Raw genomic sequence first — 27,796 nt, 5'->3', positions numbered from 1 at the left:
CATGCAAAGAATTTTCAGTGCATTTTTTCTTCTTCATGTCTCTCACATTCTGGATATCGCATTTTTGCATTTGTTTCTCTTCTGTGAGATCTGGATGTCTGTTCACATAAATATATTTGGCGAGTAAGGTTATTTGGTTGGTATATAGTATGTATAGCTAATTAATACTATAAAATAGACTATACTAGTATATATTATAGTAGCCTATATACTTAATGGTAAATAGCAACTAAAATCTTCCACAGAATTGGTAAACATATTAAACTAGCCTTACTAAAAGTAAATATACTGTAGCCTATATTTAAGCCCTAAAGTCAAAGTGAGGAAAATGTTAGGATCATATACTTTCAGTGTCCTCTTCAGTGCTGAACCATGTCACAATGTAAAAAAGTGAAATCAAAATTGTTTTTTTGAACACCCACATGGGTCCCTTCAGAAACCAGCGTCATCAGCAATCATTTATGGAGCGTTCCAGTCTAAAATATGTGCAAGAGCTTGCTGTGAAGGGTCCTTCCCTATGACCTTTACAAGAGTGCAGCCACTGGACACTTCCCACTAGACTAGACCTTGAAACACTTCCATAATTCACCTCACAGGCTAAGCACTTGAAATAAAATATGCTTGCACAAAATAATGAAGCAATAAAATATGTTTACATAATATATTGTAAACTCTCTAATGTCGTCTGCACCTTGGTTGTATACAGCAACATTTTCTGGGCCTCGTCAGAGATATCCTTTAAAAGGGGGTTTTCCCAAATAGGGGATGACTATTTTAAAATCATTGTGCCTTTAAATAAACAACGTTTTACAGCACCCATTTCACATTTATCAAAAACCCTCTCTCGTTCTCTTCCCTAATCCATATATTTGCATATCCTGTTGTTGTAAAACCAGAAACTCACTCGATGTTTAACGAGGTAAGACGGAGGCGGTTCCGCAAGAATTCCAGCTGTAACAATATTTAAACAAAAAAACAGGCATAGGACAGACAAACAGTACGCTCTCACAATCACACACACTCACAGATGATGTCATTGCGCACTCTAGTGGCCATATGGCATCACTACAACATCATTCTTCAATAGAAATCTACATAGAATTAGCATAATTTGTAGGGGAGACTGTCACACACAGTCACACTTCTTACTCCAGTGAATATTTATCAGGGTAGATTTATTCTATTGATAGTCAATTAATTGTCTTTTTATTAATTTAATTTCTATTGCTTTTTATTATATTTTTATTATATAAATATCAACAAAAAAACCCCACTAACTTTATTTAACAAATGATGTAAGTTAAAATTACGTATAGTCTACAACATGAGACAACTTGCCCCAAATTCTTTAAACGGGTGAATCTTGTATGAATGTACGCCAGGCTTTATTGTGCTATAGCAATATTCCAGATATTAGATTTTTTTATTTATATGAGATAATCAATCAAATACTTAAATGTTGTGTAAATCTGTCTGGTTGGAAACTCTTGCATCAGTTATTTATAATCAGAGCAAAAATACAATACAATTTAAAGCTAGAAATGCTCAACTACAGAGTCAATTAAATCTCATTTATTGAAATATAAATCTTTTGAATGTACATGGTCATAATGCATATTATAGCAAAAGAATAACATCTGTTAAAGGGAATAACTACCTAGCATTACGCATATTGTACCATAGAATATACTTCATACCTCTCCTTTGTTTCCCCTCTTCCTGCAAAACAACATTCACTCTACTGTCTCTTTAGGAATCATTTACCTTCCTTTTTCAGCATAGACACATTTTCTACGTCTACACACACTCACACACACAAAAAGCAGAGTAATGAAATGCTATAACATATTCAAAAGAAGAGTTTTAAAAAGTGCAACAGTTTTTTATATATATATATATATATATATATATATATCTCCTCCTGACGTGCCACAGTAGAGGGTGAAGATGGGGGCTGGCAGTGATATGCTGAAGTCCTGTTATACAATGATACACACTTACAACAAACAGTGATGTATAACATCAAAGTAAAGAAAATCTAAATGACGTGTCTCTAGATGCTTCAAGACTACAGGATTTGGCTATGTGATTTTATCTACACTGTGATTTTTTTTAATCGCTCTTGGTGGGGGGTGAACACAAATCTTCACAAGGACTTCGAACTAGCACTTCAGGCAGGGCATGATTATCTCTATTTCCATTTGGTTGAATGCTCATAAAATCCACTTGACAGGTACAACTTGGAGCAGAATCAGAGAAAACTGAAAAAGGTACCGACTTTCAAACATACGCAAGTGATTTCACTAATTCACAGAGTCTTTCCTCATGACTATACTGCAGTACAAGCTTCAAAGACTAGGTAAAAGCCCACAAAGATGCCGTGAAACTCTTTGAGATAAGCCATTTCATTTGGATCATCTTTTTTTTAAAGATTAGGTTTGAATATCAGTAATGCCTCAGACTAACATAATAGTTACAAAATCAGAAAATTCTTTGCTTCAGTTAGGTAAAAACTTTGGCCACACATAAAGATGTTATAAATAGTGACATATCAGCAACTTAAAGGTAATAAAGGTTGAAGTTATAAAAATACAATGCGACTCACAGGTCAAAACACAGTTGCCATTTTCTTCATTTAGGACTACATAAATTCCGAACCCAGTATTCACAAATAATATATCCCTTCTATCCAAATAGTACAAAAATAAAATTCAAACTGCCACACTTATTGAGACATTGACGATATATGATCAGTTACATTAAACCTATATGTCTTACAGGGTCTGTGCTGTTTAGTTGGTGTACTACTGCTCAAATTACATAAGGTTCTGTAAAAATGTGGGAGAGGCAAAAAACAAAACAGGCCTGATTCAAAATAGTTGAATGTTGACTCAGTTATGCTGGTTTTTAAGTGTTTATAGTGGTTTTTTAGTAGCTCAGATGGATTCATTCTAAGGTAGCAGTTGTGAAACCACTCAGGTCACTGAAATGCTTTTAAATGACATGCTTATATTGCTGATCGGAATGCCCGTCAAAATACAGATCATATAATTCACTGACACACACGAACAAACACATTACAAACATACAGAAATGATATACAGAGACAAATATCTTCTCCACTTCCCCTACATTGGTCTTAGCTCCATTAGAGTCACTTAACCACTTACTGAGCCTCATCAAGAGCGCTCATAAAGTCCTGTGGTGCACAGCTCATTCCTCCAGACCTGTAGAGGGCGATGTCTAATCCAAAAACATCAATGACATTCACGCATCAAAGTTTTTTTTCTTCTTCTGAAGGCTCCAATAGAGTGTAGTGAGGAAAATATGATTGAAGGACGCAGGGAGAGATCCATGAACTTGTAATGGATCAGAGTAAAATTAGTCTGTAGATGTCTTTCTCTCTCTCTCTTTGCATCTTTCTCTTACAGGAAACTGTCCTCCACCAGATCTCCTGAGTCTAAGCACATCTCGTCCAGCAAGGTGATGTCCTCCAGGGTCTCTCCTTCACGCTTGGTCATGGAGCTACTAGAGCCTGTCTCTATTGCGCTTTCATCCGACGTCTGAGAGCTACAGAGAAAAAGAGAGGACAGTTCAGTCATTCATATTGTACTGGAAAGTTTTTAAATATGTCATAAATATGACATTTTGTTGAAATGCTAAAAGAAAAAAGTAGGGATGCACCGATATGAAAATGTTGGCCGATATCGTTAACCGATAATTCTTTAAATTTGAAAGCCAATAACCGATATATTGGCCGATAAATCTAAATCCTAATTTTTATATAATTTTTGAGAGCTTGATTAAACAAAAGTCTCACCATTAAAAGCCATGTCCCAAGCACTTCAACATAAATCAAACTAGTCTGAACCTGTGTAAGTTTTAAAATGAATTAACTTCAATGAAGGCCAACTTTCCTTACCAAAAAAATAAATAAAAAAATTCCAATCATATTCAAGCAATTCAAAACCATCATGGATGCGAACAATGCGCATCTGAAGTGTCTCAGCTTAAGGAAATAATATTTTATTTATCGGCTTTAAGATATCGGCCAAATATTCCCATCGGACTGATTACAATAACATTAAAAATGAACATATTTCGGCCAATACCGATATGGTGGCCAATACATTGTGTAGAAAAAAGAACAATTTATACTATGAGATTGTCAATAGCAATTTTTTTTGTCACATGAACCTTCAGAAATCATTCTAATATGCTGATTTGGTGCTCAAAAAATATTTCTTCTTATTATCAATGTTGAAAACAGTTGTGCTGCTTAATATTATTTTGGAAATGGTGATAAAAAAAATTCCAGGTATTTTTTTTTTTTTTTTTTTTGAGAAATAGAAAGTTCAAAAGAACAGCATTTATGTTAAATAGAGATCTTTTGTAACATTTAATTAATTTTGTCCATTAATTTTGGACATACACAACAGTTCAAAAGTTTGAGGTCAGTAAGATTTTAAAAAAAAAGTACTTTAAGAATAATACTTTTATTCACTAAGGATGCATTAAATTGATCAAAAGTGCAATTTAATGCATCCTTAGTGAATAAAAGTATTAATTTCTTTGGAATCATCATTCTAACCTATGAGAATATAATGTAATTTGTGGGCTACCTGTGCCGGTTCCTCTTGCTGTAGTCTTCATTTGACAGTGGGTCGAGGTCCGGCAGAGGAATGATGTAACCGCTGTCAGAGCTGAGTCTTTGTTCATCAAAGCCGCTCTCGCGGTCCTTTAGTTTGCCCTGGTTCTTGTAGAGCACGCCCATGTACGCATCATCATTGTCAATACACTGCACCCGAGTCACAGCGGGGTGATCGCTCTTCAGGAAGTCATGATTCACGCGTTCATAACACTGCACACCAAGAAAAGTAATAAATAACATTTGAATATGTAAAACATCATATAAAATTATACAAATAAAACATAAAAGTACAACTGAAAGAGTATTACAGCAATAACAAGTAGAAAAACGAGTTTATTGAATAGGATTCATGTGACATGAATATTGTAGTTAATCTCAAATTAAGCTTGCCGTTCTCTCTTATAATGCGTCGTACTGAAGGAAATGAGGGAGAAATTGAATCATTTCTGGTTGTTGTAAATAGCACTTCAACGCCACCATAAACACTGCTCAACCCCGAAGTTCTGCCCCATTTCTCCAAGCGTTCTGTGGTTACTTGAGGGCTTACAGGCCAATTTACGAACCGCATTTCCCACCACACCCCTGCCCAAGGTGCTATAACAGGAGCTAGTTATTCCCTGGGCCATGTGACTCTGGGAAGCAGAGTTTTGAAGTACCACGTGTGGTGTCTGTTTAATAGAACAATTATGGCTAGCTGGCGGACGCTAACTGTATGCTCCTGGTCATTAGCACTGCTGGGTTTCGCCTTGCTGGGGCGTTATCCAGCTGGTGCGCTGGTGTGCTAATCTCTGTTAGCGGTCTGGCAGTTTTGCCAATGATGACATAGACATAGCCATGGCCTCAAAGCCCAGTTTGACACACTGCATTTAAGCTACAGGAAGTGGGAAGCCATTTCCACCATACTTTTATCTGGGCCATTTATTAGGGCATGGTGGGACATGTCATTATAGTTTTTTTTTTATTCTATATTATAGTTTTCAATTTTAGTTTAGTTTTAGATAGTTTCATGAAGCATAAATACATTTTTTGGAAATTGTAAATTGCTATTTAATTTAGTTTCAGGTTAGATTTCATCCCTTATAACATTATTAATTAGTGTGGTGTCGTAAATGTTAAATTAACTCAACCCTAAACATCTCATTTACAAGGCTATGGTAGTTATTTTTGTATATATCAATCAGATACCCCCTTTCTTGTCTTATTTGGTGGTTCTTTTTGGCAAAATACATGGTTCAGATGTCTTGAAAGAGATTAATTACAACATCAGATATTTTTATTAATTTTTATTTTATTAATTTTTGTTCATATTTGTTCTTTTTTTTTTCAAAATAATTGTTATTTTAGTTAAGAATATATATACATTTCTAAAATAAAAATATATTCAAATATTTTTTTCAATTATATTATAATAATAGCACAAATATTTTAGTTAGAGAAATAATTAAATAGTTTTAATAAATGACTGAGAAATATTCTCTCCTAAAAATGATTTCATCCTAAATAAAACTGAGACCATTTGAGAGTGATAAATCTCAATCTAGTGTCCGTGTTGCAGGCTTACCCTCTTATATCCTGAGGGCAGCAGAGAGGCCACCGTATCACTCAGGCCGTGGAAAGACGGTCTCTTCTCTGGTTCACTGTTCCAACACTTCATCATAAGCTCATAGCTGCACATAGACAAACAACAGCACATATCAGATATCTGCGGCAACTGCAGCCAAGCACAGCAAAGCAGTCACGCAAACTTTGAGATGGAACGTACACTTCACTGGAAGCATGCTCGGGTTTCGCCATTCGGTATCCACTCTTGATCTTGTTGTAGAAGCTGGAATCCACAACCATACCTGGATAAGGTGTCCCTCCTACAGAAACGACAAAAACACATTATATACTGTGCACTTGTCATTTGTAAAGTTTGTAAATAAATGCTAAAAAAATCTATGGTCATATTAATCATACCAAGAGAGAAGATCTCCCATAATAAGATGCCATAAGACCAGACGTCACTGAGTGTAGTGTACAGGTTATCAAAAATGCTCTCAGGGGCCATCCACTTCACTGGAAGAAAAGTCTGCGCGTGAGAGACAAAAAGACGAAGTATTAGAAGACGATTGTTCCAGCTCTTTTTGCCAAAATAGGGCATGTCAATACACTGGAAATATCCATAATCTAAGATGATTAATCAAAAACACCACATAAGGACTAAGACAACCACTCACACTTCCTTTGGAGACATAGTTGTTATCGTGCATGATGTCTCTGGCCAGCCCAAAGTCACAGATCTTCACTATCTTGCCTTGAGACAGCAGGACATTACGTGCAGCCAAGTCTCTGTGTACACACTGTGTGAAACAGGGACAAATAGAAGTAAACGAGATTCAGTTCAGTTTTAGTGGGTTGTATTATATAGAAAAAATAATTTATTTGAGATAGAACATATTTATATACTTAACACAGTCTTGTACACATTTGTCATGTACCCTTACAGCCCCATCAAAAGGCTCAAACATTTGTTTTTCTCTTTATACTATACTGATATCATATTCTATATAATTTAGCATTATGTTAAGACATTTTTAAACCACAAAAGGATAAAGTGCCACACAAATAGTTATACACATTTTTTTTAAATGGCACACATTATATTATTTCTTTGAAAATGATTTATCAGGATTTCTTTTAATTATAAGCAGTTTTATAAATCGGTTTTATTTGAACTATTATTTTCAAACTTTCCTCAACTCTCTCCCTCACTCTCTGTCTATCTTCAAGGGTGGTCTAGAAAGTCCACCTTTGTGAGATGAGATTTAGTAAACCCTCTGTTGCCGAATTTTAAACAAGAGGTCTAATTAATAGTTGCTTCAACATAACATGAAATGATAGCAGCATCGTTTTTACTGAGAGGTTTCAGTTTACCAGGGAAGTTCTGCAAACCCTCAATCCTACGTATTTTAACTATACAGCCACAGTGCATACAAGCAACCATTTTCTCAAATATAGAAACCTACCATCAAGTCACCTCCTCCGCAAAAACATCCAGAATCACTATAATGTCATGTCTTAATGTTATGTCTAAACTGCATAAGCAAGATCAAAAGTGTTTTGAAGCAAATGTTTACAGACTAAACTGACAGAGGCAGTTATCCTGCAAAAACAGGATTTAACTTACGTTCTTAGAGGCCAGGAACTCCATCCCTCGAGCCACCTGATAGGTGAAACTGAGGAGGTCCACTGTCGTCAGGCCTTCATTGGTGTCATCTGAGAGAAGGTTCTCAACTTCACCGTCTGTTATTCACACAAACATTTTAAATTAGAACTGCATGCTCAAAATGATTTTGTGCATGTGTAAAGTCTGAGGAATGGCAGGCAGATGGATGCATTAAGACATTTGCGCTACAATTACCATCTGTAATTGCAGGGTGCACGGACTGTAGTGACATGGGTGGACCTCTCTGCTATCACTAGCTAAACATCGGTGTGTATGTGTGTGTGTTTCCTACAACAACCAGCCAAGCCAAACCAGACCACAACATGCCAAACCAACGGGAGTACGTGCAGTAAACGAGGGATAGACAGAAAAATAAAGTGCCAAAAGAAAAAAAAAGGATTAAGAATGAAAAAACAGAACAGGAAAAGGAAAGAGGTGGAGATGTGATTTATACTTAAAGGCACAGTTCAACCAAAAATAAATACTCTGTCATTATTTATTCACCCTCATGTTGTTCCAAACCTGTATGACATTCTTTTTTCCGTACAACACACAGGGAGAAAATGGTTTTTCATGCTATTTTCAATGCAATTTCAATGAATTAGAGCTTTCAAACTTTTTAAAGTCATACAATAGCTTTGTAAATTTATCTGTAGTCTAAAATTGAAGATGTTTTTCCACTGTTAATATTGTCATGCGCTTCAGCTCTGCTTGGTAAGAGTTAATGATTCGGGAATAATCATTCATGGAGTAAGATCTTTTCAATTAATCAGTTGGTCGGAATAATCCAGTTCCTCACACAAAGCTCGGATATGACTTCAGAAGACTTGCAATAGTCATACATATATGTACAAATAGCTAGTGCAATAGCACGCAAGTCAGTCTTTATGATACTTTTATGGTCATTCTGAATAGACACATAACCAACATATATTTAGAAAGCCAACACTTAAGAGTTTACAGTTCAAGACTGGGTTATTAATATGGAGAAATATAAGATCAAACATAAAAACAATAACAAATATTAAGAATATATTTTTTAAATGTATAAAAATATTATGTGGATGTGGTATAACAACTTATAACCAAAATGAAAGTGAAGCCACAAATCTGCTCATGCTTCATTTCAAATATGAGGATTATATCTCTAAAACTATTAATTTTATGACGCATTTTCTAAGACAATGTCATGTGAGTATTTAGAGAAGGCTGATAAGATGTTAATACATAATTTGATTGCCCTGTAAACATCTACTTGCAGTCTATTTTCTATTGCCTGGCAAGGAGAACTGCGCCATTCATGTTCTATTGTTTTCCCTCGACAAACCTTCCACACCTCTGCGGGTATGAGGCGTAATCTTCATTATTCTTTTATCATATTCTTTTGTTTGTATTCAGCCATTATTAGCTTTTATTCTGGAATTACATGGCTTGCCTTGTAAGCTTAAAAGCTTCAGTTGTCATTCATTGTTCTTGGATGGGGAAAAAAGCAGAGTCTTTAAAATATCTGCTTTTGTGTTCCACAGAGGAATGAAAGTCATGTTGGTTTGAAACAACATGAGAGTGAGGGTTAGTAAATGATGACTGAATATTCATTTTTGGGTGAACTATTCCTTTAAAAGAGTTATCTTACCAATTGACTGTCTGTAAATGGGAGGATGGTCATAGTCTGATCTCTGGATGGGAGAGTATTTTGAAGCTTCACTCATTTCCAGCATGGGGACGTATTGCATGGTGTCTGCTTGCTTCATGTCCATATAATCACCTTTCCCCTCAAAAGACAGGATGACGTAGCTGCACACACACATAAATACAGAAAAAAATAAGTCTGGGGAGAACATAATGCTGTGTAAGGTCACTAGCCAAATGAAAACACTCACACTATCTGTATAGTTGGTGAATAGTTGTACTATAAGTGAATGTGTAGAGATTAGATCACCAATCTTCTCACTGTGGGTTACAGCATACAGCCAGTAACCACCTGAGTTTTCTTTTAAAGGTGACAAACTTCACTTTTGTTTAGTTTCAATACCTTGTGAGCATAATACTGCCTCCAAAGATACCTAATTTTTGACAAATGAAGGCAGCACTGCATATATTCTGCTCATTGCAGTGTTGTTATTGTTAACTAAAAGTAAAACTATTAAAAATCGTTTTCATTCATTAAAATAAAGCTGTAATAAAATATACATATTTTATAAAAACTGTAAACTTAAAAAACTTAAGTTAAGTTAAATAGGCAAATGCTTAATAGTCAATGATTGGGTCATTATTGCAGTGATTATTATGTTTCTATGTTTGCCAACAGTTCCTCTAACCCTAACTGATGGAGTCTGTAGCTTTTCATTTCTTTAACAACCATATATGAAGACACATCCATATTCCAGGATGACAATGTCAAGATTCATCAGGCTCAAATTGTGAAAGAATGGTTGGGAGGGAGCATGAAGAATCATTTTCACACATGAGTCCAGACCTTAAATTCCTTGAAAGTCTTTGGGATGTGCTGGAGTAGACTTTACGGAGTGCTTGACTCTTGCATTGTCAATACAAGATCTTGACCAAAAATGTATGCACTTCTTCAATAGGTGTCTGCTGTATATCTGCGTTTTATTCAGCTACAGCGATCACTGGACGTCTTTGTCTATATTAGGGATTTCCTGGAACTTATTACTCATGAGTCTTTCAGTCCTCCGGCGTTGAGTATGAATGAAACATAAATTACACGTGAGAGTTTAGCGCTCCATAATGCTCACGTCGTCCTATTTTGGGTCAAATAATAATAATAATAATAATAATAAACTTTATTACAGACTCACAGGTCCAAAATAAAAACAAGACAGTACACACAATACAATAAAAACTTCAGAGGAGACAACTATACCAATGCTTCCATAACTTGGACTTATACCGTGTAGTGCTAAACTTGATGCTGGTCAATGCCATAATTATGTAATTCTCTGAGTTATTCAGCCGACATAAAAAATTGTACATAACATTTCTCAATGTGGCTTGCAGTGTATTAACACCTGCAGCCACAAACATCTCGCTGGCACTACACCAGCGTTGTCTTCTCAGCAGAATTCTCAGTGCATCATTGTAAGCTACCTGGAGTTTATGCAAGCTAGCTTTGCTGAAACTAGACCATAAGTGTGCATTGTGTAGAGGAGTGCAGTATGCTCTGAACAAAGCAACTTTCACTCTATCTGTGCACCCACCAAACTTGCGAGCCAAACTATTCGCCTGAGCATATAAAGAACGGCATTGCCTGTAAACATCAAGGTCATCCTTCAACTGGTCTGTAATGAGATGTCCAAGACACTTATATTTGCTCAAAACTCTCAAGGTATTACCTGCCAATTTAAAAGGAGGAAACATTAGACATTTATCCTCATTTATCCCCATTTAAATAAAAAGGAGTCAGCAGTTAACAGGTTAATGTAACATTTCTGATTAACGAGTCATTTTAGCTGAATCCAAAAAACGTCCATACTGGCGAGCTAACTTTCTTGGACTGTGGGTAGAGTGTCTCGTCTGTCATATCCAAGACATTCTTTTACGCGGCAGTAGTAGATGCGCGCTGTGACTGCTTGCGTTTTATGACAGGTGGCAACCAGCGTTAAGGTGCAACACCGCCACCTACTGTACGTTGGGATGTTAACCAGAGACTGGCACTAGATAATTGATGTGCCATATTATCATATGTGTGCTATTCATTTGAAATATCACGGTTATCGTCAATACCGGTATATCGCGACAGCCCTACTCTACCTCTTTACTCGTCTTTTATCTCTCTCCTCTCATAAATGTCTTCACTTACCCAATTAGACTGCAATCCTGACACCCCTAATCTTCAATCAGATTAAAGAGCTAAACAAAAGCAATTCCTAACATCACGTTTTGACCTAAAAACTATATTTTTATTATGCAGCAAATCACATCTTTTGTGTGGGTATGTGTGCTGGCTGACCTCCTGCTGCTCTCATCGGCTGGGTTGATGCCAAAGATGTCTAGATCTTTCTTGCCCTTTTCTGTGTGGCGGCTGAGAAAACCATCTCTGTTCTTATGCAGGTAATTCACCAGGTCTCCATAGAAACAATACTCTGTGATAATGTAGATTGGTCCTGAAAAGAGAAATGGACAAAAAGAAAGAAAAAGAGAAGGATTGAGAGCAGTGTTAATAAAACTGGTCTAATATTTTCAGAGACTTGTAAAATGTCTAAAAGCAGGAGGTTAAAGTTCTACATTGCACTTAACTCCGCCTGTTAAAACGCCACACAATAAAAACCCACAAACCAAGAAGACACCACCCTAGAGACTGTCTGTTTGTCTTTGTTATCTGTGTGTTTGTGCATTTTCACCTGATTTGGTGCACGCTCCCAGAAGATTGACGATGTTTAGGTGAGGGCCCAGGTGGGTCATAATTTTCAGCTCTGACATCAAAGCCTGTTTCTCACTGGAGCGTGCTGTCGCTGAGGAAGCAATCATATTACCAATTAGATTACCATATTCCCAACAAAAATGTGCTTTTAATATCATAATCATCATAATTCATAAATGAGATATTGCTGCGTTTATTATCCTGCTTGTAAAAAAAAATACTCTCCCACCAGACATTTTATATATGCAAATCAGAACTACTAGTCAAACTCACGTTTAAGCATTTTTACAGCCACTTTCATCACAGGTTGAGAACGACTGAGTCCGTAAGCAGTGCCCTCCACCACTTTCCCAAACGCTCCTGAGCCCAGGACACGACCTGCAACACACACACACACACACACACAAACTTTTAACTCGTTTGCATAGGATGCCACAGTCCACAGAAACATTATCTAGCGTAAGAAAGCATGCAAACACAAAGCGCTTTCTGTAACATTCAGTATTACCACAGTGGTTTCCTGTGCAAGACCATTTTGGATGTTTGAGTCAAAAACCTCAATCAGTCTGCACAGTCACCACACAGAACACCTAAATATAATCTGTGCAGTAGATTGTGATGATGTCAGATTACAAAACCACAATCCCATCATGCACACGACCACAACAAAATGTCACTTAAAGATGGCTGAACCACACTGAATCCACAAGACAAGACCATGGTGGACTGATTCACTAAAACTGCGACTCACCCAGAACAAGGCTATCTCGAGAGAACTCCCAGCGGGAATCATATGGAAGCTGCATGGGATCGACATAGATGTATTCGTGACCGTCCGGACTGACCGATTCAATCACACGCCATCTGATCTCATAACGTGGTTTCTGTAACACAGGTGCAGAAGGAGAGAGTGATTCGTATGTGGCCAGGAACAGAGCTTACAGATACTGGAGGACAGTCAGGCTGTTCCACACTCAGGTTGAGAGGTGAGAAGTGTCATTCACACACAAACAATGTGACATGTTCAATTTACAATCTCATTTCAGCCCTCACAGAAGCTAATATGACTGTGTTGATGCATTGTCTATTCATACCTCAAATGTGCATGAGTGACTACATACAATGAATTTAAGAGAGTGGGGATTTGTGAATATGTGCATCAGTGTGAATATTTGAATAGGTATGTTAGTGGATGAATGTGTGAGTGATTGTATAAAGAGCAAATAGGTACATTACCGTTCAAAAAGTTTGGGGTCAGTGAGATTTTTAATGTTTTTGCTCTTATGCTCACCAGTGGTACATTGATTTGATCAAAAATACAGTAAAACCGTAATATTGTGAAACATTATTACAATGTTGAATCTACATTAGAAAGTAATTTATTCCTGTGATGGCAAAGCTGAATTTTCAGTCTTCAGTGTCACATGATCCTTCAGAAATCATTCTAAATTCTAATACTATTTTCTTATTATTTTCAATATTATGCAGTTGTGCTGCTTAATATTTTTGTGTAAACCGTAATACATTTTTCTTCAGGATTCTTTGATGGATAGAAAGTTCAAAAGAACAGTCTTTATTTGAAACATAAATCTTTTTTAACATTATAAATGTCTGTACTCTCACTTTTGATCAATGTAATGCATCCTTGCGGAATAAAAGTTAATTTCTTAAAAAGATTTTTACAGACACCAAACTATTGACTGGTAGTGTAAGTATGAATGAATGAATAAGCATTTAAAAGGGTGAGTGAGTGAAAGGTTGAGTCAACGAGTCAGTGTAAGTAAATGAGTAAATGGGCAAGTGATTGAGTAAATAAATGAGTGAGTGAATGAGTCGATGTGAATGAGTGAGTGAGTGGATGAGTGAGTGAGTACCTGTTTCCAGATAATGACCAGCACAATGAGTGAGATGACGACAATGACCAGCAGCACCAGAACAGCGGCAGCCACAGTGAGCTCTGAGTGCGGACCTGAACACACCAGCAGCAATGAGGAGGTGGAGGGTGGTACAAAATTGATCTATGAAAACTGCCGAAACAAAACTAGCTTTTCCTTGTGCTAAAGCTAAAATAATGTACCTAATAATGTCATCATACAAGTATAAATATTTTGAAATGCATCACTTTTGTATGCTGTGTTAATCAAGGTGCCCAGTGTGAGCAATTCATTTAAGCTGTAACTTAGTGAAGCGAAACCCCTGCCAACAGAAACTAGTGTAAACACATATGGATTTGTTTCTAAACGCAGTGGACGGTCCACCTGAGAAATCTATCACAGGAAAATGACATGGGGAGCCTGACAAGACAGGCACGAAATGAGGCTAACAGATGTTAGGACTACTACAAGTAGCATTTGCTGAGTGTAAAGCACCATGATGAACAGATAATCACACACAAACAGAGATCTTTCCTTACAATGAATGAAATTTCAACAAACAAAACTTATTCTCAGTGCAAATCTACTCCCAGGAATTCATCCCTAAATAAACTGTACATCTGTGATTCAAATTAGTTTCAAATCAGCTTGAAACTTTGTTTACCCTCAATGCATGACAAACAGTGACACTAAGAGATTTAAAGCACTTCAGATGAATTGATTGGTTTAAAAAATCAACTTTGTGGCTGTTAAAATTTAAAAAGCAGCCTCAGTAGAGACAAGAACAGGCTTCTTACCATTTGACACAAGTTTAACCTCCCGTGAAACAACACCCATGTCATTTCTGGCCATACAGCGCACAGCAATCGTGCTCTCAAGATGGTGGAAAATGATGTGACTCTCAATGTGGTTGTCCACATCCATTTGCAGTTCCACAGTGAAGTCCGTAGAGTTGATCGGAAGCGGTATCCACTGGGAGGAATCGTTGGCACAGCTGGTGAAAGAAAGAAAAGTGAGGTCAGCATGTCATTATGGTGCCTTTACTTTAAACTCTAGGGATGTGACTGTGTCACCAGTTTGGACTGCTTTTATAGAAGGAAAGAGTGAGAAATGATGATCAAATGAAGGAAGACAGAAATACCTGTATTCCAATACCTGTAGGGTAAAAGAGCGAAACAAGAAGGAAGACTGCTTACTGTTTAATGTTTTTGCAGATATACCAGTCCACGTCAGGGACAGGGGAGCCGGCAACAGTACACACCACTTCCTGACCTGCAGCAGAGCCATGGTGGATGTCTATCAGGTCCACAATCACAGGGGGAACTGTAAGAGGAGACAGATTTTTACTTTCCTTGCCAACATTTTTACTGGCCCCACCACAATTGTTTTGGCAACAAAAAGAAATTCATACTTTTATTCAGCAAGGATGCATCAAAATATTCAAAAGTGACAGTAAAGACATTTATAATGTTACAAAGTATTTATATTTCAAGTACATTATGAATAGGCAGCAAATGGAATGGATTTGTAGTATACTTACTGTATTTTAAATATATTTTGTTTTTTTCACTAGGGAAGAAATGTTTTTGAGCAGCAAATCAGCATATGAGAATGATTTCTGAAGGATCATGTGACACTGAAGACTGAAGTAATGATGCTGAAAATTCTACTTTGCATCACAAAAACATATATTAAACTATAAAACAGTTATTTTAAATTGTAATAATATTTCACAATATTCTAATATTAATTTTAATATTTTTAATATTTTTTTTACAAAACAATTTATATGATACAAATAATGTATTACTTCTTTTTTCATTTGAAACAAAAATATACTATAACTTTGTGGAAGCTATGACTTCATACACTTTTATTTAAACAATTATGCTGTGCAAAGAGTTATTGATTTGTTTGATGTTTCAGGAAACAGGTTTCATGACATTAATTTCCATTTAATATTGTGTATCCTTGAGCTTTATTTTTGAGCCTTGAATTGTGGTTAAATGTTTATTTAATACAAAGATCTCTTGTTTTCATCTGTCAATTTCAAAAGCTAATTTTTAACATAATTAAGTACAATTAAATGTGGAAACTTGAGTAACATTTTTAAACATTACCCTTTACTTTTAACATGGTGTAATTATTTTCAGTAATTTCTACACCTCTGTTTTGAACACATCCAGAACATAAGAAATCCAGCACTTGTACTGTAAGTACATGTAGCTACAGATTGCTTGACAAAGATCCTCCAGTTGACAACAAGAAAAACATAAGCAAATATATGTAAAGAGTGCTGAAGAAAGATATAGAGGTGCATCGAGATAAACCAACAGCAAGCAGAGGCAAAAGCAAACACATGGAAATGTAGGTAAACAAAGGAGTGACAGAAACAACCTGTAGGTACAGAAGAAAAAAAAGGTCCCACCTTTAACCTGAAGGTAGAAATTGTAGCTGGTAGTCAGGCTGCCTATTTCTGCCCTGACGGTATAGTTCCCGCTGTCCTCTGCTTTAGCCCTGATCAGGGTCAACACACCCTGGTACCTGAACAAACCACACAACAGTTTTAAATCAACACTTTTTAAATATTTAAGCACAAATACAATTCATAAGTACAGCAATTTTAGTCACTTGTAAATACAGAAGATGTAAGCATGCCACAGTGCTCAGATGAGGTTGGTGAGGTGGAAGTTATGGTCACCTGGTCTCGCTGATATTCAGGAGGGTGGTGCTGATCTCTACAGCAACGTCTCCCAGGACGGAGCCGTCCTTTAACCATGTGACTTTTGGGGCGGGTAAAGACTCTATGTCCACCCTGAACTCTCGCACCTCGTCCAGCCTAGTAGTCTCCACTGGACCAATCAATGGATTTATGTGCACAAACTCATGATCTGTGCATAAGGGCAGATTAGGAATGCAAATTAATCACTGTCACGTATGCATATGTGTGAATCTGCCTTAAACATTGAAAATCATGTGTATTTTATAGCGTGTGTCTGTGTGAGTGTATATGTGATCTCTGTACCATAGACTGTAATTGTGAGCTGTTTGGTTTGGCTCTCGTTGCTGTTAATGTTAGTGATGGAGCAGGCGTAGACGCCGCTGTCTTTCGGTGAGGCATTAGTCACTCTCAGAGTATAATGGATCTCAAGATCTCGCTCATTCTCCTTTACGGTCTTTACTCCTCGATCCGCCTGAGAGAGAACGACAGAGGCAGAATATAAATGCATGTAAAAATATACTTATTTTGAATTTGTATTATTTTGTTTTATTTAATCTAGGTTAAACAAGATTTGTGGGAAGGTGAAGTATATATATTTTTATTTTTATTTTTTTATTTTATTATTATTATTTTGGAGCTGTTTATCTCACCAGTTTCCCAGGGTATTTCCAGTGATCCTCCAACATCATACTGCCTCTGGCCACACAGTCAACAGTGATTGTCTCACCCGCCAGCAGAGCCTTCTTCTCTGCTCGTAGCTCGACTCTCAAATCAGACCCTCCTGAGAAACAATATAATAAAGTCAAATTCAGTTGGTTTAATGCATGGCAGGGGAAGAAACAAAATTCATTGTCTCCTGAAAAAGGGCAGAAACATTTAACCAAAACATATATATATATATATATATGGATATATTTCCAATCATGACAACTCTGAATAGTTTAAGCATGTCATTGAATATGGCAATTCTAATGTATTTGGTCTCTGCAGAGTAGAAGCCTACTAGGACTAGATCTGCTACACTGCTGTGGCTATTGATTATTGTTGCAAGTATGGACTTGCTACTGCTAAAAGATACACATACACACTACTGTGAGCATGTTAGATCTGCTGCTTCTGCATTAATAGAAACACATAATTCCTGTAGCAGATCTAGGCAGGTGGAGCTGGGGGAGGTTTTCAGAGGAACTCTGATAGTGCTCCAGGACTAGCTTACAGCAAACAATAAACCAGACTATTTAAATGTTGAGGAAGCAATCTCACTGGCTGCAGTATCAGCAGAGGCCAGTCATCTTGTGCCATGCGGTAACAATGTGATTGCTTGCAGATTGCATGCAAAGGACCAATCAGCCTGCACTTCCTAGAGTTTCATGACTGAACTAGATATTTAGATTAGACATTCTTGAATATATATATATATATATATATATATATATATATATATATATACAAAAACCTTAGAAAAATACAATTAAAATATTCCTCTTTCCAATTTTGCTTCTCAAGTAAAATCTTGTTTTGAAATTATTTGGATTAAGAATATGTTGATTTTTTAAAACTCTAAAATAAACTGACCTGTCCAGCCGTGAACGATGTACTGTATGCTGTCATGCTTCTGTCCTTTAATGAGGGCCCTGCAGACATACGTGCCAGCGTTGAAGAGGCCAACGAAACCTCTCTTGCTGTCATAGACATTGGGCAGAACCTGATTGGTCTCAATGTGAATCAGAGAGACGCTGGCGCTGGGGTCTGTCACACGGCAGGGAATCTCCATTTCATCATGACTCAACACATGGTTTTCAAAAGGTGTCATGGATGGTACAAACGGTGTTTGTGGATCTGTGTGCGTTGATGAAACAAAATGTTTGAAGGGAAGAAATTCAACGTCAGTTCGCCAACAACTTCACTACAACAATTCAGCAAAGAAAAATCACTAGCTACCTGGCACATAGATGTAGATGGTGGTCTCCTCAGTGTTGTTGCTGTCATAGCTGCAGCTGTATTCTCCTGTGTGAGCAGCTGTCGCATTGCCAACAGTCACAGTAGAGATGAAGAGTCCTTTCTTTTCAGAGGTCTGATCATGAAGATAAACAGGGCTGTGCCAAATGAGCTCGGCCTGACCTCGACATGTGAGTCTGAAAGTTGAGTGGAGAGACACCTCCATGCTCTCCCTCTGGGGCCACATCACTGGAGCCAGCACTGTTTGTGGCAGCTCTGGGTGTATGGCTGTACAAAAAAAAAACATTGATCATGACATGAACAAGTATTTGATTTTCTCATACACATCTCATGCATACCAGTGCTTTAGATTTGGGTTTCTGAATCAATCCAGGCACTTCATACATAGTTTGGCTGTTTTATGTAATCATACCTTCAACCAGCAGTTTGAATGAAAATCTTGAAGTACTGGAGCCAGTCGACGCAACAACCTCATAGATGCCACTGTCCTCCTCTATGGGATGGCGGAAGACCAGAATATTCTCATACCTTCATAAGAAAAAGACATAATCATTACAGTTATTTGAGCGGTATTATGAAACTGGTGACAAAGCTTTGTTAACAAAGGTTAATGTATTAGGTATTATGAACTAACAATACATTTACAGCATTTATCAATCTAACTCAATGTTAATTTGTACATATACAAATATATTTATAATATTTCGAGTTGCATGAATATTTAAAAATCAACCTTAAGCTGAAATAAAATTCTGTAAAACAATTTGTACAATTTATTAATGTAGGTTAATGTTTTTAAATTAGTAAGTTTTAAGTTTTATAGTATTTATTTATTTTGATATATTTTTTTTAAATGTATAAAAAATACATTTCTACAGTATTTTTTTTTTTTTTTTTTTTAAATATAAAAAAAATAATACTTTTTTCAGCATTTATTTATTTAGGTTAATAAAAAGTGTTCCCATAAAACCTTCGTAATATCTTATCAAAGAAATACATTCATAATATATTTCATAGAAATATTATCAGTAATAGACATTATTAAAATATTGTGTATTTTGAGAGCAATTTTGTGAAATTCTACCTGAGGCCACCCAGATGAGTGGTCTTGGTGGAGATGTAGCTGTCATCCAGCTGAAGGCCATCTTTAAACCACCTGACCTTTGGCTCAGGGTCAGCATCAATGTAAATGGTGAACTCTTTTTCCTCCAGAAGAGACGCAACCTCCGCTGGCCCAATACCATTAGATATTACTTCCACAAAAGAGCTCTCTTAAGGAAGGACGCAAAGAAAGAAAGAAAGAAAGAAAGAAAGAAAGAAAGAAAGAAAGAAAGAAAGAAAGAAAGAAAGAAAGAAAGAAAGAAAGAACATTGATTGATTGTCTACACCACATCTGTTCATCCCATCTCCGTTTACTGGTTTTAATGGTGAAAGCAGAGGTGAGCAGAATCTAAGTGAGAAAGGGAAGTACATACCATGGACTGTGATCCACACGCTGCTGGACTTGGTTTGTCCAGTGGCCTGGTTGGTTACAGAACACTCATAGCGTCCAGTGTCTGCCACAGAGGATTTTGGGATGTTGAGGATGTACTGAACCTTGTCTGGGAAAGCTAACTTTATCGGAACAGCCTCTCTGGCCTGAATAGTGAGAGAACGAGGAGAGAAAATAAAGAGCAATATTACACACATTGTGTTTACTGTGCACATGTGGAATGATGATAGACATCAGTTGCAGGATTTGTTTTTATTTATTTTTCCTTCTATAATCTATTTAACCTACTCCATTTTTATATCAGTCTTTTCTTTGCAAAGATGTACTTTAGCCTCAGTAACACATATTCTCTTCCAGGACTAGTCTGTACCCATATTTCAGTGCAGCCTGGTGGAGATAAATCAGCTCTACACAAGTCTTTTAAAGGGCTGCAATCAGACAAGCACAGCAAACTCATCATAAACAACCCCAGCAGAACCAACACAGCTCCAGACCAGACAAGGACTTGGAAGTTCTATGGAACTACTATTCCACACTGCTTTCAAAAACCAATGTCTCTTATTTTAAAGATAATGCTTCTGACAGACTCGTTTAAAACAAACATGGATGGTGAGCTACATCACAATGAAATATAAACACATTTTTCCCACAAACACACACAAAAACTAACTAACTAACTTCTTTTGATTTGGAACTCACTTTCACCACCAAGTAAACAACTTCTACATTTTCAAAAAACATCACTTAAGTTGATTTATAAGCTGTTTTTCTCATTGGGACCAAAAAATGTCCCCACAAGGACAAGGATTTCAGATATTGCCATCTTTGTAGGGACCTTTTGTCCCCATAATGTAGGGTTTACCAGGCCACACACACACACACACACACACTTACTAACTAATTAACTTTTTTTTTTTGATTCGGAACTCTCATTCATCATCAAATACAAACTAAATGACAACTAAATAAATAACTATCAAACGAACACATTTTGATTAGGAACTCACATTAATCATCAAACACACAAAAAATATTACAAACTAAAAAATAACTATCAGGCATCTTTTATATTAGGAAAATCCTTCCTTAAACATGCAAAGTTTTCTATATTCCCACACACGTGGATTCACAAGACCAGTAAGAAACACACATCTGTCCTGAACACTCACAGGACGTGCAGGTCATAGGTCAAAGTACACAGTAAATTAGTGTCATTCCTTTCCATTGAGGTTTCTACCTTCACTTTTTTAAGATAACATTTTTCCATTCTCTCCTACTGTAACATAAAGAGTAAAGGAATACTACACCAGAAAACACCTCTGCATCACATCAGAAGTCTTCAGTTCTAGAGTTTCAGAGGACCCAGTTTTGCATATATTAGGGAAGTACAAAACAGAGAGGGAAAGAGAGAGTGAGAGAAAAAAACGATTCTTAGTTGAGGTTCTTGCCTGTTTTTGGGGATGTAACCACTGCTGGTGGAAAGCCTTTCCAGGAGGAGTCTCACAGGTGAGATTGACAGCATCCCCCTCTTTCACATCCTCCATACTGGCTCTTAGCTGTATGCTGAAGCCCTGCTGTTCATCCTCATTCACATGCTGTTCATCATCGTCGTCGTCATCTTCAATACAATCAATGAACAATGCTGTTATAAAACTCATTTTTGCTTACTAGTCTTCTATTAATGATAAAAACATGTGTGAGTGAAAACAGGACCAGTTACTCGATGCAAGGACTTAAACTTAGTCCAAGACCAATGCAGAAACACCCAATCACTTTATCAATCATTTCGATTTATTCCTGTATAAATTCCTTTCGCAGTGGCTTTCGACAGCCACTAAATGTTCTTCTCATGAGTAACGTGCGGTGTGTGACGATCCAAAATGAAGCAAGTGTGTGTAAGCATCTCACACCTGCAGCCCACCCCAACTCAAAATGTCATCATCTCTTCGTCAACAAGAATTTGTAATCTCCCTTGGTACTCATGTAATGTCAAAGCTATGACCTAATGTTTCACTTTATGGCCCATTATACAGAAATCCTAATAAAAGATAACACTTTATTCCAATAGTCCACTTTAGACATTCTACTAATTATAAGTAACTTTGCAACTACATGTCAACGACCAGTCATTAGAGTATTAGTATAGACTTGTTTGCTTAATATCTGCTAACGCTTTATTTTGATGTTCCCCAACAGACATTGACTGTAAGTAACTTTTGCAAGTACATGTCAACTTATTGTACTTACCCTGATCTAACAGTCTACCAATACTCTAGGTTGAACGTGATTTCACCAAATACAACATGTTCCTGGATCAACTTCTTTGTTGATCCTGGAAAACATTCCAATCAACCAATCAGATTTGAGGGACAAGTTTACAGTTTATGTCAAGTTAAGGCTTTCAACCGGGCTGTGGTGCTTCTACGTCAGTGTTAGTCACCCATAATTTCACTCTGATTTTAGGGAAAAGTTATGGGTAGGGTTAGGTTTAGAGGTAGGGATAGGGTTAGGACTAAATTTCCAGACAGGAATGTTGCTCCAGGATCAATAAAAAATGTTGATCCAGGAACATGTCTTACTTGGCAAAATCACAGTGACCCTAATTAAGAGTTAGCTGACATAGTTGTAAATTAGAGAGAGATACATGAAGTTGCTAAGTTGCACTGTAAAAAAAAAAGTTGCTGCCTTAAATTTTTAAGTACAATCAACTTGGATGTTTAAGTCATTTCAACTTAAATTAAATCGAACTGACTTTTAAAAAAATGAGTTGAATCTTATATAACTCATTAAAAAACTTTGCTTTACTTAAAATATAATAATATTTACTTAATATTTACTTATGTATCCAGCCTCTCATGGAACCTTAAGATGCCCCAACACCCGTGAAGCGACGACTCGACGCCTGTGAAGAGACGACTCAACGCTGGCGATATGTTATGCCCTAAATTAATACATGATTAACTAACTGTATTTTTCTATGTAGCCTACATTTCTGAAATGCACTTTCTGTAAAGCTGCTTTGAGACAATATGTATTGTGAAAAGCGCTATACAAATAAATTTGAATTGAATTGAATTGAGTTAAAGCAATGTAAAAAATATATGTTGTCATAACTTGTTGATCATATCATTTTTTACAGTGTACTTATAGTTGGTAGAATGTCTAAAGTTGTAACCTAAACACTCTGAATGTTTAATTATTTGTTGTGCATTAATTACCCGTGTCATCTGGCACATTATAAACGCTGCTCCTCACTGCTTTGCCATTCACGCTCGTCTCGCAAACGTATTGACCTGGTGCTAATTTGCCGAAAAAGCCGGCCTTGTGGTCGTAAAACAGAGAAACCTCATCCCCTCTCTGCAGGTCTCTGAGAATCACTTGAGAATGTGGGTTTGTAGCGAGGCATGGGATAGTCACCATGCCCATCTCATCTACATCAACAATAGGTTCAACTTCAGACACGAATGGAACCTCAGGATCTGTGGAACAAGAGTTGTGTAATTTTTACAAAAACATAATGTGCTAATAATTTGTAATATAGGCTATTCAGTAGTCGTGAACAATAACGTACCTGAAACAAAAACGTAGATATCAGCGTATCTTTCAGGCTGATCCACATATTCGCAGACGTAGAAACGTGTGTTTAATGCCTCAACATCAGTGATCACCAAAGTGCTGTGATTAAACCCGGAATGCACTACGCTGTTGTCCAGTAATGGCTCGACCCATCTCACTCTGCTTTCTCCAGAGCATGTGATGTTGAAATCCGAATGAGGTGTCAGAATAAATTCATCTTTATCTGAATTAATGACCGGCCGAGGTTTTGAAACATCTGCAGGGAAATATTTAATGTATTCAATGAATTATACTGTAGCTTTTTAAATATATATTAAAAAATAACCCTTTTTTACATTAGTAAAATAAAAAATAAATAAAATAAAAAATTAATCAAAACTATTTTATATATATATATATATATATATATATATATATATATATATATATATATATATATATATATATATATATATATATCGTTTTTTTTTTTATTCCACATACCTGAAAATACCCCTAGTAAGACAATCCCCAAAACGAGATGTGTCTCCAGGAATCCCATGGTTACTTTGATTGTGCCCAGCTGAAAGGGGGGGGAAAGATGTTACGATTTTAAATATTTGAAGAAAATATGAAAATTATACATATATATATATATATATATAACTTTTTTCTTCTTTTTGTGTGTGTGTCAGTTCTGGGTTTGGGTTAACCCAGTGTAAAAGATGAACCTCTATTAGCTCAGGTAGTCATCGGAAGTAGAAAGTTTTGGAAAGGTTCAGTGCCAAGACATAAAAGGTCTTTAAGAGTCTGGACGCTGTTCAGTCAGTAAACTGACGCCAGACTCTTTGTCGGGGAGCGCTTGGATAGATCTGTTCAGCTTCAGCTGTTTGACCAGCAGGAGGAGACACAGTCCTACACATTTCCCCCGACACACCACCACAGCGAGTAGAATCAACAGATATGAGTTGTTGTTGTTTTTTTTGTGTTTTTTTTATGTTCCAAGAATTAAAATTTTAACTTTTAAAATCCTAAACCATACGGATATCTTAAAATATAAGACATAACAGCTCATATGGACACATCTCAGTATTAAGAATGGTTTATATTTGTACTGCTTAATCTATGTGACTCTAAGCGGGAGTTATGAGTGGTTGACAGTTTCATTTATTTAAAATCTACATTTTTTCTCGGTCTAAATTAATATGCAATTAAATTTGGCCATCTGAAATAACAATTATATTCAAACGTTTTATGAACTATAAGACTAAAGTGCGTAAACAAGATTACAGTTCTGAAGCACAAATTGTTGCATTCTGTTTTTGTTCCTGTGATTTCCAAAGGTCCCGTCACTGGTCTTAAATGCTTGCCTTGCCGAGTTTCTAATCAGACATTCCACGCGCGCGTGTTTTATCTCTGTCTGTCTAATCCTCAGACCCCTGGGTTCCATCAGCGCTTCAGCACACAGCCAGTGTCACTCAATCTGAAGTGGTCAGCTCTGTTATTGCAAAACTTAATTATCCTAAAAAATGCACCACCTATTTAATTGGTTCCTTGTAAAATAATAATAATAATAATGAAATCAAGGTAAATAATTGATGAAAGCATATCCAGTTCGTTAAAACTTTTGTGAAAAAATGATACCGCAAAGTCTACTTTAAAGTGAAGGGGGGAAAAACTCTTTTTTTTCCTTTTTCCTTTTTTTACAGCCCAGAGAAGACTGAAGCTCTGCCATTTGCTCATATCAGCCCCACTCAAGCTAATTATCCTTGGTGAATCCGGGGGTGTTGAGTAAGACTGTAATTAGTCGACCCCTTTCTGTGCCGCAATTTGGGAATCAATTGGATTGCCGTGGGAATCAATTCTGGAATGGCAGACGGGTGCGCTTTTGGTACCGCTCATCTCTCCAGCGGTGTCTGAGCGCACTTTTCTCCGCGCACCCCCCATCACCAGGCGCCCACACACAGATGCGCAACTGGCTGCCAAACACACCCGATCCGCTGCGCTTGACACTTTCGGGCAACAGCTGAGCGAGGGGTGCCATCCAACACCCGGTTACTTCACGCGTAAAAACGATTTCCATGGGAATAAAAGAAAGCGGTCTAAAGATGGCCTGGTGAGGTGAAGTCTCATAGAGCAGTTGTAATCGCTGCAGAAAAAAAAGAAGGCTATTTTAGGCTATTTCATCCAGTTACAGCCTTATTTTAGTCAAAGCAACATGGTCTCCTTGGTCCTTGGTAAATACTACCTAAATTGCATTAAGTTAATCCAGATGTGAGAGAAGTTCCCCATTCATGTAGATTCATCATCGACGCGGAACTTTTGAAGGCGGCACAGAAGTTTTTCTAAACTCCTCAGTCGTGCTTTGACTTCATCGCTCCGCAATAAATAAATATCCATCCCACTGACTAATCCAAAGAAGGGTATTCCAGAATGGTCATGGGCATCCCATTTAAATGTTGATGGGTAAACAAGGCTCAAAATCCAGTCTGAAATGTGTTTGCCATTAGATGCCAGTGCTGCGCCTCTCCAAGGGCTGAGACACCCCCAGCTGCGCGCCTGTGGCTCCAACTGGGATCCAGCACAACCAGGCTTTGACTTTACGAGCGATAATGCGGTTCCTTTGGGGAAACAAGTATATATCCTCCTCGATGGTGTCCAGAATCAAAGTGGAAAAATCCGTTTATTTTTTCTGAGATGAAAACGAATGATTGACTTGTCCATTGTGAGCGTTTATGAAAAAAAGAAATATTAACATCCACTTATCATTTAAAAGTAAAATAATTCAGTGAGTTAATCTAGGGCTAAAATATTTTTTTTGTTTTGTTTCTTTTTACTGGTCGTCTCGGAAATTGAGAAAAAGAAGTAAATTAAAAATGCAATTGTTAAAAGAAGAAATAAAAGAACAGATTTAATTAGTCTAATCCTGAGTAAGTGCAATTGTGCTCAAAGGTTTTTGAACGTCTGGTGGAAACTTCGCATGAAAGAAAATGCAAAAGAAACTAATTAAACTAATTGAAACATACAATACCTTTTTAATCCCTTTTGGTTGTTCCCTTTGATAAAAAAGAACAGCCAAAATGAATGGCAAAGCTCTTGTAAAATACTCTAATCAGCCCAAGGGTCCTCAGTTGTAAAGCAGTAGTAATCCTCTCCCTTGTGCTGTGCTCCTCCGTCCTGCACCACGGCCACTCACACAAATGCGCCTCTGCAAGAGCAACCTGTAATTGATTCAATGTTACAGTCCATCCTTCCCAGAGAACTAATCATCTGGCTCAAAGTAAATAACTCTCAGGAAACGGCCCCTCCTCTCTCCCTCTGCCCTAGGCGTCCCTTCAAAATAAGAGTCCGTGTTTTCACACTGCAGCTCCGAAGAGGAGTCAGATTACTCCGTACTCTGCAGTTCTGAAGGAGGTGCATGAAAAGAAGTTGAGAAGGGAAGAAAAGGACCATATGTTTTTTGTAAGTCTAAGAGGGGGCCCTTTTGGAATAAAGGGATCTTTTTTGGGGGGGACAATGAAGTCAAGTGACCCATTAAAAGTGTTTTTATAGAGGCTTAGGTAGGAAAGAAATCAAAGAATTGGGAATGCCCAATTACATCCAGTAACTCGATTAACCTTGTCATCACGCTTCATTCTTCATATTCAGCTTTTAGATGCTTGCGCTTTTCAGTGGTGGTTGCTGCTGCAGCTATTTGCACTTTCTTTTATGCATGTTGATTTAAGCTGACTTTCATTTGCGGTTGTTCTGTCATTTCTGCCACTTTCAACTTTGCAGTGTTTATTCAGTCATTTTTATTTCTCATTTTACATTGACCAAATGGGATTCTCGGAGACTATAGGTTAATTTTGTGACGAGTGCAGTGTTGTTGCGAAATGGGACATTCAGCAGAGAAAAATCACTAAATTGTGGGTCCGTCATTGGCACGTGCTGACGCATCCAAGGGGGCGCTCT

At 37.0% G+C, this 27,796-nt stretch overlaps 1 protein-coding gene across 1 annotated transcript; it reads right to left on the bottom strand.

Moving 5' to 3' along the window:
• Nucleotides 1–1,557: 1,557 nt before the first annotated feature.
• Nucleotides 1,558–27,098, bottom strand: pdgfra (platelet-derived growth factor receptor, alpha polypeptide). Its single transcript, XM_084090466.1, has 29 exons — nucleotides 26,874–27,098; nucleotides 24,347–24,425; nucleotides 23,859–24,119; nucleotides 23,506–23,766; nucleotides 21,736–21,905; nucleotides 20,271–20,433; nucleotides 19,880–20,066; nucleotides 19,208–19,323; nucleotides 18,778–19,062; nucleotides 18,412–18,675; nucleotides 17,487–17,617; nucleotides 17,140–17,308; nucleotides 16,816–17,005; nucleotides 16,543–16,658; nucleotides 15,311–15,437; nucleotides 14,912–15,108; nucleotides 14,115–14,209; nucleotides 12,992–13,124; nucleotides 12,514–12,618; nucleotides 12,221–12,331; nucleotides 11,830–11,983; nucleotides 9,493–9,653; nucleotides 7,821–7,936; nucleotides 6,871–6,993; nucleotides 6,611–6,722; nucleotides 6,414–6,513; nucleotides 6,213–6,318; nucleotides 4,623–4,861; nucleotides 1,558–3,570 (listed from the first exon to the last, which is right to left on the bottom strand). The coding sequence occupies exons 2-29, from the start codon at nucleotides 24,402–24,404 to the stop codon at nucleotides 3,426–3,428; spliced, it is 4,395 nt and encodes a 1,464-aa protein (XP_083946592.1). The 5' UTR covers nucleotides 24,405–24,425; nucleotides 26,874–27,098; the 3' UTR covers nucleotides 1,558–3,425.
• Between the last annotated feature and the right edge of the window lie 698 nt (nucleotides 27,099–27,796).

The sequence above is a fragment of the Abramis brama genome (assembly GCF_963993115.1).
Source record: "Abramis brama genome assembly, chromosome: 18".
In the NCBI taxonomy this organism is placed as follows: Eukaryota; Metazoa; Chordata; class Actinopteri; order Cypriniformes; family Leuciscidae; genus Abramis; species Abramis brama.
The sequence above is the reverse complement of the archived record's forward strand: the minus strand, read 5'-3'. Positions and strand labels throughout refer to the sequence as shown.